We start from the raw sequence: 13230 nt of genomic DNA, 5'->3' as shown, positions 1-13230 counted from the left end.
AATTGTCTCCAAATATTATATAAAATCATTATTATTGTTCTAGCCTCCTTAATATAAAACAATTTTTAAGCATAGAAATGAGTAAATGACAATAATTTTGCTAAGGTGCATGCTATGATGAAGAAATAAGGATTCTCTTAATAGAATAATTAGATATTTATATAAAAAAAAGTGTGTCATTTTATTTTTATTAATTTTTAAAAATAAATTATACAGTTTTATTTATTTTCTTGCACAAAAAACTTGTGAAAGATGGAAGTTGGAAAAAGGTTGCAGAGTTTAAACGATAGAGAAGAATGGAAGGGAGAGTAGAGAGAGAGGATTCTGAAATCTGTTTTTGCAGAGAGAGAAAGTGATATGGATAAAATGGCAAGCTAACAAAATCAGTTAGTAAATCCTGCTTTATATACCAACTTACATGATAAATATCTTAGACTAATTGAATATGCTAACTAGTAACTAACTATCAATTACAAATGCTAATTAAGCTAAGTATGCCAATCTGCTATAGCTAATACATTCAGGTAACATGTCCCCTCAAGCTGGCAGTGCTTGGTTGATGAAAATCAAGCATGCCAAGCTTGGACACACAAGAATAAAAAGGAGCAGGAGATAGAGGTTTGGTGAACAGGTCCGCCACTTGATCTGTAGTGGTGATTTGTAGGAGATGAAGCAAGCCGCTGAGAAGTTTGTCTCGAACAACGTGACAGTCGATTTTGATATGCATGGTACGTTCGTGAAATATAGGGTTAACTGCAATATGCCTGGCTGACTGACTATCACGGTATAGGGAGATTGGGAGTTTGTGATCTATGCCGAGGTCCTTCAACAAGTAGCCGAGCCATTGAGCCTCACAGGTGGCCACGACTAGTGACCTATATTCAGCCTCAGAAGACGATCTGGAAATAGTAGATTGCTTCTTACTCTTCCGTGAAATGAGTGAAGGGCCCAAGAAGAAACAAAAATCAGTAATGGAGTGTCACGTGTCGGGGCATTGTGCACAATCCGAGTCAGCAAAGTCAGAAATGCGAAGCTCAGAATTTGCTGCAAAGAATAGCCCCGAGGCCGGAGCTGTTTTGATATAACGAAGGACACGATGTACTGCTTGGAGGTGAATATTAGATGGTTTGCTAAGAAATTCACTAAGTTTACCCACTGCAAAACTGATATCTGGACGCGTGTTAGTGAGGTACACTAATCTACCAACCAATCTGCGGTATTGTGATACGTCAGAGAGTGGCGTTTCTGAGTCCTTAGAAAGCTTAAGACTACATTCCATTGGTGTGCTCGCTAGTCTTGTGCCCAATAGGCCACACTCATCCAAGAGATCTAGAGCATACTTCCTCTGATAAAGAGCAATTCCTTTGGCAGTTCTTGTAACCTCAAAGCCAAGAAAATATTTCAAATTTTCTAAGTTCTTAATCTTGAATTGGAGATCAAGGATGGTCTTGATGGATTGAATCTCAGCGAGATCATTTCCAGCAAGGACAAGATCATCAACATAAGCAAGTATCACAATGAAGGAGATCTCGGATTTGTGTTTTGTGAATAAAGAATAATCATTCTTCGATTGTTGGTAGCCATGAGCACAGAGAACAGAGCAAAGCTTAAGATTCCATTGCCTACTAACTTGCTTGAGTCCATATAGGGACTTGTCAAGTTTGCAAACCAAATCAGGAGAGGAGAGCGGTAATCCCAGGGGAGGCTTCATATATACTGTTTCCTTCAACTCACCATGAAGGAATGCGGTGCTTATGTCCAATTGGTGGCAGTGCCAACCCTTGATTGTGGTGAGAGCAAGTACCAATCATACAATAGTGATCTTAACCGCTGGACTGAAAGTGTCCATGTAGTCTAAACCATATTGTTGTGTATAGCCCTTTGCAACTAGGCGTGCTTTGTGCCTCTCCACTGATCCATTAGGATTAAACTTGACTTTGAACACCCAACGACAACCAATAGTTTTCTTCCCTGGTGGTAAAGGGGTGAGAGTCCAAGTTTTAGTTTGCTCAGGTGCCAAAAGTTCTGCATTAATGGCATCTTTCCAATAGTCTTCTTTGACGACTTCTTTATAGGTTTTTGGCTCATTGTGTGTGGAAATAGCAAGAAAAAAATTCAATTGGTTAGTGGACAGAAAAGAGTAAGACACTGAATCTGAAAATGGATATTTGCATTTTAAAATTGGCATAACTTGTTGAACAGTGGTATTATTTGCACAATAAAAATTATTTAGATATACTGGTGCTTGCCTAGTCCTACTAAACTTCCTAAGAGGTGCAGGGTGAGCTGATGCATAAGTGTCCATGTGAGTATGTGAATGAGACAAGGATGAGGTTTGTGCATTAGAAATTGAGCTTGCAGTGTTATGAGAAATAGAATCAGTGACGAAGGTCGGTTGATGCTGATGCAAAATTGGAGTTGAATGCATATGTTGGTAAAACGAAAGATGATCATGATATACAAAAGGGTCTGTTCATGGGACATGTGATGTGGTTGTGACAGCAGCAGGGTTAACATCTAAAGAGGCAAGGTTGGTTTTGAATGGAAACTCAAATTCGTAAAATATGACATTTCTAGAAAGGAAAGTTTGCCTTGTTTTTAGATCATAAAGAAAAAATCCTTTGATCCCTTCTTTATATCCGAAAAAACAACATTTTTGAGCTCGTGCATCTAACTTTTTCCTATTTTGAGTGAAAGTGGATGCAAAGGCAAGACAACTAAAAACTTTGATGTGGTTTAGATCAGGTAATTTGCCATGTAATTTTTGAAAGGGTAAAGATTTTGTAAAATGAGACTAGGGACTCTATTGATAAGATGCACAGCGTGTGCCACTGCTAGATCCCAAAAATTTTTTGGAACCTTTGATTGAAAAAGTAGAGTTCTAGTCACCATAAGAATGTGTTGGTGCTTCCTCTCAGCTATCCCATTTTGGTTAGGGGTTTCCACACGACTTTTGCTGTAAAATTCCTTTAGGAGCAAAGAAATTATGCAAGCTGAATTCCGGACCATTATCTGATCTGACAGATTTGACGGTTTTTGAAAATTGGGTTTCAACCATTTTAATTAAGTTGGGCAGAATTAATGAAACCTAAGATTTATTTTTCATGAACTTAATCCAAGTAAAACGGCTATTGTCATCGACGATAATAAGAAAGTACTTAAAACCAGAGGTAGATACAATTGATAGAGGACCCCAAATATCAACATGTATTAAATCGAAAGACGAGTCAGCTACTAAACTACTGATAGAAAAATGAATTTTCTTCTGTTTTGCAAAATGACAAAGTTCACAAGCTAAAGCATTATTGTTATATTTAATAAAAGAAAAATATTTTTGTAGTGTTTGCAAAGCTGAATTATTCAAGTGTCCTAGTCTGCTGTGCCACAGTTGTGACGGTTGTATAAACGAGACTGTGTTCTCACATGTGTTATGTAGTGTTTGTGATGAATGTTGTGCAATGCAGTGAGCTACAGTGTGATCATTTGAGTGATCCAGTACATATAAACCAGTGCTGCTTTTAGCTGTGCCAATCATCTTTAATAGATGGTGATCCCAAATCTGGCACCATGTATGTGAAAACAAAAATAGACAATTCAATGCCTTTGTAACTCGTGAAACTGACCCCAAATTGAATTTAAAAATAGGGATGTAGAGAACATTCTCTAAGTAAAAATTTGTATTAAAAATCCCTGTACCAGCAATGGTAGTAGTAGCAATGGAGTCATCAGGCATGTGCGCAGTAACAGGTTCAATATTTTTGAAAGATTGAAAAATATTTAGAGAAAAACAAACGTGATCAGTAGCACCTGTGTCCACAACCCAAGTATCTGATCTAAGAAATTTTTTATTGACAGATAATGATGCAGCTAAAAGGGTACTTTTGGTGATCTGTAAGTCTTTTGGCTCAGTTGATGTAGTGATTTGGTTGATGGTTTGATTAGATTGGGTTGACTGCTGTAGGATGGACATTAAAGCAATCCGTTGATCATTGGTCAAGCTATAACTTGGATTCTCACCATTTTTAACAGCAGTTGAAGGTAATGTACTGATTTCATCATTCTCATCAGTGAAAGTGTTATTAGTGCTTCCACGTTTCTACAAATGCGGGGGAAGGCCATGCTTCTTGTAGCATGTATCAAAAATGTGTCCCGTTCTGCCACAAAAGGAGCAATGTTTTGTGCTATGAGACCTGCCTGGACTTCTTCCTTTACCATTCACACCTCCTCTACCTCTGCCTCTGCCTCTGGTGGAATTGTGACCAAAATTAGCAGCGTATAGAATTTGTCAATCTGAAGTGTCAATTGAAGGACTGAGCTGGCATTCTTGTTGGGTTAGCATTGCAAACACGGTATCCATGTCAAGGAGGGATTTTAAGAGCATAATTTGTGTTTTGGCAGTTGCAAATTGATCATTGAAGCTGCGCAAATATCTTGCAATGTAGTCGTCATTGCGGTACTGTTGCATTTCTTCCAAACCATAGATACATTTGTTAGTACAGGTAATACACATGGGAATCGGCCTGAAGTTATCAATTTCTTCCCAAATTCCTTGCATCTTGGTAAAATAGGAAGTGATTGAAAGATCACCTTGTTTTGCACTATACAGCTCCTCATATAATTCAGAGACATGGTACAGATCTCCCTGATAATAGAATTTCTTTAAATCATTTCACAGATCTAAAGCCACATTTCTTCAGATGACACTCTGAAGAATATCGTGTGAGAGAGATAAGTGTAGCCAAGAGAGGACATAGGTGTTGCAACGGCCCCAAGCCACATACATTGGATCGGTAACCTCCGGTCGAGGGAGAGAGCCATCAATGAAGGAAATTTTGTTCTTGGACTCGAGCACCAATGAAATCGAGTGGGACCAATTGGTGTAATTTTGAGAATTAAGGCAAAGAGAAATTAAGGGATTACCAGGACTTTCAGCTGGGTGCAAGAAGTATAGACTGTTCTGATCGATAGGAGGATGCACTGTTCCTGAACTCGTGCGGTTCTGGAGTTGAGTGAGTTGAAGAAGAAGCTACGAGAGGGTGTTGATATCGACATTGGAAGCTGTAGTGGAGCTAACGTCACTGTGAGTAGAATCCATTGAAGAGAAAAGAAAAGAATGTGAGAAAAATCCAAGAGATGAAGATTGGAGGTGATTCGGTACAAAACAGACCGTGATTAATGAACAAATTCTGTCGAATGAGTTCAAGAGAAGGGAAAAGAAAGAAGAAGAAAGCAATTCCAAGACACGACTCCCTAACTCGCTGGTCGGAACATTGTTACCGAAACCCTAGAGATTCGATGAACAGCTCTCATTAATCTCTACTGTGTGAGTCTGGGAAAGATGTTGGATCCGGAGGTAGATGAAGAAGCTTAGAACATCAAAGATGGCCGGGATTATTTCCAGCGATGATACCATATGAAAGACGAAAGCTGGAAAAGAGTTGCAGAGTTTGAATAATAGAAAAAAATGAAAAGGAAAGTAGAGAGAGAGGACTCTGAAATCTGTTTTAATAGAGAGAGAAAGTGATATGGATAAAATGACAAGCTAATAGAATCAATTAACAAATCCTACTTTATATACCAATTTACATGATAAATATCTTAGACTAGTTGAATATACTAACTAGTAACTAACTATCAATTACAAATGTTAACTAAACTAAGTATGCTAATTTGTTATAGCTAATACATTCAAGTAACAAAACTCTTCTTCATAAAATTGTTCTTCTGCTAATATTTGGGGTCAGTTTGCTATATAAGAAATAACAAAAAAAAAATTGGTACCAAAATATAAGGAATAGATGTCACATATTAAGAGTCGTTGTATTCTCTTAATTCAGTCTTAAAATATCTTTGTGCACCACTGTTAGTACAAAATGTATCTTTCACCATTTTATATGTATCTTTTCGTTGAGTTTTTTTTTTCACAATATAGGGTTGTTATATACTTATATCATTATTTATAGGCAAATAGTTCCATTTAGTTTTTATCCTTTGATTTATCAATTTATTTTCACATTTTAAGCTGATTTTAAAATTATCCAAAGACACCCCTATCATATTTCATATCATCGCAAATATAAAGATACAAAATAAATATAAATATATACAAAAATATAATGACTTTAATAGTTAATATTTAGTATTTATAAAAGGGTAATACCCCAAATAGGTTCCCAAGGATTTGCCCGTACGACAGATTTGTCCCCCAGAAAAATTAACTAAGTCTCCAGTCCCCGAAATTATTAAATATGTGCCATATATGTCCCTGCTCCAGGTTTAGTCGGTTAACTGAACACTCTCTTTCCTACGTGGAGGTGATGAGTGTGACGTGTCATGTTAAAGGCTTCCAGGACACGTTGGTCCCTGCACACGTGGCCAAAACGACGTCGTTTAAGACATTTTTAAAACGACGTTGTTTTGAGTGGGACAGATTAGTCCCCAAGCTTTATGAAATGAATGTGTTAAAACGGCAGCGTTGTGAATAGGGACCCAGGATAAAAATGCATGTCCTTCTCCCTTGGCTCTGTTAAATGACCTGAAACCCCAAACCCTTACCCAAATTTTACAAGGCAACCTTTCATCTTCCTCAAGTCCGTTAATATTGACTGTAGTCTGTAATAGTGGTTTGACGAAGCTAACGGTGACTGGGTGGTGGCGGTGGTGTGTCGTGCATATCGCCATTGTTGGAGGTAAGTCTTCTAATTTCTTTTCTGAATTAATTCAGAGGCGAAGATTCATGTATGATGAACATGCATGTCATGTGTAGGGTAGATTAAAGATATTATTTTGCTAGTGTTGGTTAAGTCAGAGTTGTAAAGTGATTTAGTTTGTGACGTTTCATACTAACATTACCGATGTGGGTGTTAAAAAATTAAATTATGTTTTAATGTTCTTGTAATGTCTTCATTGCTTGTTTAAGTTGTGATAGATTTTTATTTTGTTAGTTTAGATGAGTGAAGACGTGATACCTGTATTTCACCATGGTGAAAGCTTTGTGAGAGACAACAAGGGAGTACTTGTGTACATCAATGGAGAAGTCAAGAAGTTTTTCCCAATGGACATTGATCTGATATGTTTCTTTGACCTGAAGAAACTTTTTTTGGACTTAGGTTACCATGACTAAAAGGCAATGTTTTGGTATGATCCGACTGCTACTGACTTGGAGTCTGGTCTTCACCCAGTTCATAGAGACAAAGAGATCAGAGATCTTCAAAAGAATAAAATGCTAAATGAGGACACTAATGAATTTTACATCTACTTTGACCATCCAATCATGGAAGATACAGAGTTCATTGATGATGATGGTGTTAGTGTTGAGGAGGTGGATGTGCAAGAGGCTAGTGCTGAGGATGATGGTGTTGACAATGATGCAGATGTTGAGAGTTCAGATAGTGATGATGGGTATGAGTCAACAGAAGATGCATTATACATGCCCCCACCTTCAGGATATGGTTTTTCGGATTCAAGTTCAGAGGAAGAGTCAGTTGGAGCTAGTAAGAAAGGAAAGAATAATGGGAAGAAAAAATCCAAAGTTAGTAAGCCTGTTAATGGGCCAGTTGGCAAGGGCAACGGCAAGCCAAAAAGGGCAGCCATTGGAAGAGAAGAGGTAGCTGGAGCATCTTCAGAGAAAGAGTCATGGTGGGCCTGGCAGGCCCAGTAAGAGTGATTATAGGCCTGCTGAAAAAGACAAAGTAGTTAATGGGCCTTCTAGTAGCAACAAAAACAATGCTACACCTGCTAGTGCCAATGAGACTGCATCAAAGTCTAAAAAACCTGCTACACTTGATGAAGAACTTGGTGTGGAGTTGTTACTTGAGTCAGATATTGAATTTGAGTATGAGTCTGAACAATTTTTGATCCCGGAAGACTCAAGTGATGATGGAAGAAATGGGTTTTATTGGCCTCAATTTAATCCGAGTGCAGAATTTGGGGAGGTCCAATTTTAGCTGAACATGGAGTTTGAGTCACTTGAACAATTTAAGCAGGCTCTGAAGGACTTTACCATATCAGAGGGTAGGAGGATAATTTACATGAAGAATGATAAGAGAAGGGTTAGAGCTGCTTGTATACATGGAGGCTTCATGCCTGGAAAAGAAGTGCAAAAAGCCAAGGCAAAGGCAAGAAAAGCAGCTAAGGAAAAGGCAAAGTTAGAGGCTGCTAAAGAAGCTAATGAAAGCGACAAAGCTAAAGGGGTGGTGGCAACGAATGAGGCTCTTCCTGAAGGTGAGAAAAACAATGAGAGAGCTACAACCAATGAGGTAGAAGCACAAGCTAATGCAGCAGACAATGAAAAAATGTGGAAATGAAGGTGAGAAAAATGGTGAAACAGAGAAGCATGACTGTCCCTGGCTTATATACTGTGCAAAGAACTCACGGTCAGGTGGATACCAAATAAAGACCTACAACCCCACTCACAACTATGGAAGAGAGTTTGGCAGCAATATGGCAGATCAACATTGGGTAGCAAAGAAGCTAGAAAAGAGATTGTTGAGTCAGCCACGGTTAACACATGCAGAGGCATGGGATCACATGAAGGTTGATTACAATGTGATACTCAGTGATAAAATGCTGTACAGAGGACTTCGGATGGCCAGGGAAAAGTATGTTGGTAACGAGAAGGCGTAATATGGCAAGCTGCGTGACTATCTGAATGAGATACATAGGTATGAGGTTATTTCAAAGTGTAACATTTCCTGAGATTTCAATAATTTGATAACATGGACATATGAAGAATAATATTTTTTACATTTTATGTTAATTCTTGTTTGAGAAAAATAACTTGCTGTGATATCATAATACATTAGAATATTGTTAGTGATCTTAGTGAATTCTGGTTTAATATTGCTGTGATATCATACTAAGATATATGTTTACACAGGAGCAATGAAGGTTCATCTGCACTATTGGCAGTGGATCCTATACCTCAATCTCCTCCATTATTTGATAAATTGTATATTTGCTTAGACGCCTGTAAAAGGGGGTTCAAGGCTGGATGTCGCCCCTTGATAGGTTTAAATGGATGCTTCCTGAAGGGTTTTTATGGGGGACAATTATTGTCAGCTGTAGGACAAGACGCGAACAATCATTTTTATGTGATTGTGTATGCAGTAGTTGACAGTGAGACAAAGGCAAGTTGGAAATGGTTTCTGGAGTTGTTACAAGATGATCTTGGGCAATGCACTGCCGATGGTTGAAACTTCATCAGCGATCAACAGAAGGTATCCCTGAATATGTCTTAGTGTTTGTTATGTTAACTAACTAAATGCATTGTATTCTTGATGATTTAATGGCTGTTAACTATGTTTTTTATTATCATAACAAGCATTTTAATGCTTATTATTTTCTGGTCTATTTGAACTGTAATGCAGGGTCTTTTGCCAGCACTAAAGGAGGTTATGCCTAACGCCCATCACAGAAACTGCGTTAGGCACATTTGGAAGAATTTCACAAACAAATACAAGGATACACAGCTTAAGAATGTGGTCTGGGCTTGTGCCAAAAGTTCAACCGTTGCAAAGTTTAATGATAACATGCAAAGGCTGAAGAGAATGAATGAGGACGCATGGGCTTACCTTGCAAAATTGGATCCAGGATGCTTGACTAAGTCAAAATTCAGCCACTACCCTAAGCTGGACAATATCACCAATAACATGACAGAGGTGTGGAATGCCAAGATAGTACACTATAGAGGAAAACCTATCCTCACAATGCTAGAGGAGCTCAGATGTTACATTATGCGAGGATGGCACAACACAAAAAGGCCCTAAGCATGTACACTGGTGTAGTTGCTCCTGTACAACAAAAAAGGATGAAAGCCATTATGAAGGACACCAAGCACTGGACTGCTCAATGGACTGGCGACGATGCTAGACAGGTATTTGAGGTGCAAATGCACATGAAGAAGCTGGGGGTGCGCTTAGGTAATAGCACATGTACATGTAACATGTGGCAACTTACAGGTATAACACTCCAACTTATGCATTTAGTTATTATTCTTACAAACTATATATCTAATTGTTGTTTATAATCACTTATAGGAATTTCATGTGTGCATGCCATGGCTGCTATTGCTAAGAGGGGAGACAGAGCAGACACATTTGTGCACAAGTGACTGAAGATGGATGCCTTCAGAGCAACATATGGTCATTTCATTAGCCCCGTCAATAGTGAAGAGTATTGAGAGAAGTCTGGAGAAATAAGCTCAATCCCTCCCAAGATTAAGAGGCCAATAGGGCATCCAGTAAAGAGAAGGAGACCAGATCCAGTAGAAGATAGACCAGAGGGTACTAAGGCAAAAAAGACCTTCCGAGTCACATGCAAAAAATGTGGAGATACTGGCCATAATGCTAAGACCTGCAAGGGAGCTCCTAAGGCTGGAACTAATCCTAAAGGAAAGGTCAAGGGAAAATCCAGGGAAAAGTCAACTACAACACAAGAAGAGGTTCAGGTTTCTCAATCGGCACCCGTAACTCAGGTATACATGAATGACACTTACCTTCTTCTGCTAAATGTGTTACATTATGCATCTTGATATGTGTCATAACATGCTAGGATTTAGGTTTTTGACATGAATTAGTTGTTGTGTTATAGAGACCAACTTGACATATAAATTTAGTAATTAGGGACCTATTTGACTTATAGTAGCATTTCTAAAGGACCTATTTGACTTATAAAATACATCGTGAAAGGGTTTAATAATAGTCCCTAATAAATTTGCTTACGTATGAGGTTACCCAGCCTGAGGCACCAACAAATGCTACTATACCAGACGTTGGAATGAATGTGAATGCTGCAACTGTAAGTATGCTTGATAATATGTTTCACTATTAATTCCTAAACATTACTTACTAATATCTTATTTTAGAATACTCATAATTGTTTACAATTCAATCAGGGAAGACAAACTCAGCCTCAGCAGCCTTTTAGACGTCCAAAGCAGACAATAATTAGGCCCAAGAGACAGAAAAGTGTGAGTGTTGAGACAATGGCAACTGCAAGTAGTGGCACAACCTCCAGAATGTTCAAATTCATTCCAATGCCCGGACTGAACCTCTCTAAGAAGAAATGATGCTTTGAAAGAAATTTATTGTGAAATGAACAAGATATTGTTTACTCTTGTTATTTTGAAGAAAATAGACCTCCACTTTTAATACCTTTTGTGCACCACTTTACATCAGTATGTGTAGAAAGAAATAGACCTTCTTTATTTTGCTAACATTTTGATACAACTTATGTACATCCTCTATGTTGATGCTATTTTATGTTAACATTCTAATGCATGTTACTTGAATATTCTGGTTTGGATTATATACTATTTTTGGTTTAATCTACTTTGCCAAATTAATTTGCATACTCTGATTTCGATATAGACTAGCTTCAAGTTAGCATCATTATCAACTTCTAATATTCATTTAACTAAAATGAGTCATTCAAATACAATATTTTTCCAACAAAGATACAATGCCAATTGCTTAAATAACCACCACATAGATACAAAACAGAATCACAACTACAAGTGCACCTATTATTACACTACTAAACAACCTTAGAACACTGTCCTTCTTGAGTTTCGAACTATCTTCATTCCTCTTTATTAACATCTCCTCCAATTGTTTCACTCTCTCCTCCAAGCAATAATCCAAACCTGCACCAAATTCTTCACCCACGCATGTATCCACAGAGGCCAATCTACGGCTTTCAACTACATCATCCATCAAATTCCCAAAAATCTCATCAAACCATACAAAAAATCACAATATTCTTGCTTTTCCCGCAATCAGAATAACAGAACATAAATCATCACATTATTCTTAGTCCCCAATTATCAAAACTACAGCACCACAAAAATCTACCACTCTAAAGTACCTTGAAGTGAGGACAGCCAAAGAACAGCCTATTTGGATTTTCTGCTCTGCGAGACCTGGTTATTACGGCATATGTCCTGCACTTGCACTTAAGATGTTCTCCTCTTCTAAGTCGCCCCCTTCGGACGCCAGTCGAACCACTGTCAACACTGAAGACATCATCCATAGTTCTCCGACTTGAAACTGACGTGCTGCCTCCACTCGCCATCATCTTCTTTGAAGGAAAAAACTCTCTCCCACATACTAACATACATGGGTTGGAGGCACAAAGGGTAAAAAGTGAAGCCCTAATTTCATGTTCATCCCCTTTAAAACAACGATGTGTTGTCCCTATTCACAACGCTGCCGTTTTAACACATTCATTTCATAAAACTTGGGACTAATCTGTCCCACTCAAAACGACATGTTTTGAAAAGGCCTTAAACGACGTCGTTTTGGCCACGTGTGCAGGGACCAACGTGTCCTGGAAGCCTTTAACCTGACACGTCATACTCATCACCTCCACGTAGGAGAGAAAGTGTTCAGTTAACTGGCTAAACCTGGAGCAGGGACGTATATGGAACATATTTAACAATTTCGGAGACTGGAGACTTAGTTAATTTTTTTGGGAGACAAATCTATCGTACGGGCAAATCCTTAGGGACCTATTTGGGATATTACTCTTTATAAAAATGCATAAAAATGTAGTGATTTATTTCTTACCTTCATAAAGCATTATCCTTACTTAATTTTATTATGTATTCATTTTTAAAACTAAATATTTTCTAATACCATTTAAAAAATATTGACTAAAAGAAAACCTCAGTCCTCATCATAAGAGAAAATAAAAATAAAAATAAAAATAAAAATTCGGACAATTATAAAATTCATAAAGAAAGTAAAAAGCACTGTGGAAATGGATAGAATTTCTCTATAGTCTTCTACGGATGGATTTTTGCATATATGGATGGTGATTGTTGCGATTCGACTTCACGAATGAAAATTGAAAATTTGAAAAAAAATATGATAATGATAAAATAAAAGAAGAAGATATTAATTAAAAAAATTTAATAAAAAGACAACATGACTAATCGATCTTACCTACAGGTTATTTGTACTTTCCTTTAAAACTATATTATCTTATTATTCTCTTATATTTATATATTATTGACTAAATTATTAATTAAAAAATATAGTTATTAATTAGAGAGTATATAGAGCGATAAACTAAAACTTTAAACAAAAAAAATTCAAATTAGGGTAGTGTTACGAAATATATCTATAAAAATTCAAATAATAAAATTTTTTAAATCCATTGAACAATAATTTTTTTAAAATTAAAAATAATATTATTCATATGTGTTTTATTTATTGTTTAATTAATTCA

At 37.2% G+C, this 13230-nt stretch overlaps 2 protein-coding genes across 2 annotated transcripts; both read left to right on the top strand.

Moving 5' to 3' along the window:
• LOC110268751 lies at nucleotides 6426–9455 on the top strand. Its single transcript, XM_021115610.1, has 2 exons — nucleotides 6426–8663; nucleotides 9369–9455. The coding sequence occupies exon 1, from the start codon at nucleotides 7130–7132 to the stop codon at nucleotides 7658–7660; it is 531 nt and encodes a 176-aa protein (XP_020971269.1). The 5' UTR covers nucleotides 6426–7129; the 3' UTR covers nucleotides 7661–8663; nucleotides 9369–9455.
• On the top strand, nucleotides 9770–11246 carry LOC107644101. Its single transcript, XM_021106112.1, has 5 exons — nucleotides 9770–9920; nucleotides 10038–10099; nucleotides 10187–10474; nucleotides 10738–10797; nucleotides 10895–11246. The coding sequence occupies exons 1-5, from the start codon at nucleotides 9770–9772 to the stop codon at nucleotides 11066–11068; spliced, it is 735 nt and encodes a 244-aa protein (XP_020961771.1). The 3' UTR covers nucleotides 11069–11246.

Source organism: Arachis ipaensis, chromosome B01, assembly GCF_000816755.2.
Source record: "Arachis ipaensis cultivar K30076 chromosome B01, Araip1.1, whole genome shotgun sequence".
NCBI lineage: Eukaryota > Viridiplantae > Streptophyta > Magnoliopsida > Fabales > Fabaceae > Arachis > Arachis ipaensis.
Note: the sequence above shows the minus strand (reverse complement) of the source record. Positions and strands in the feature narration are given on the sequence as shown.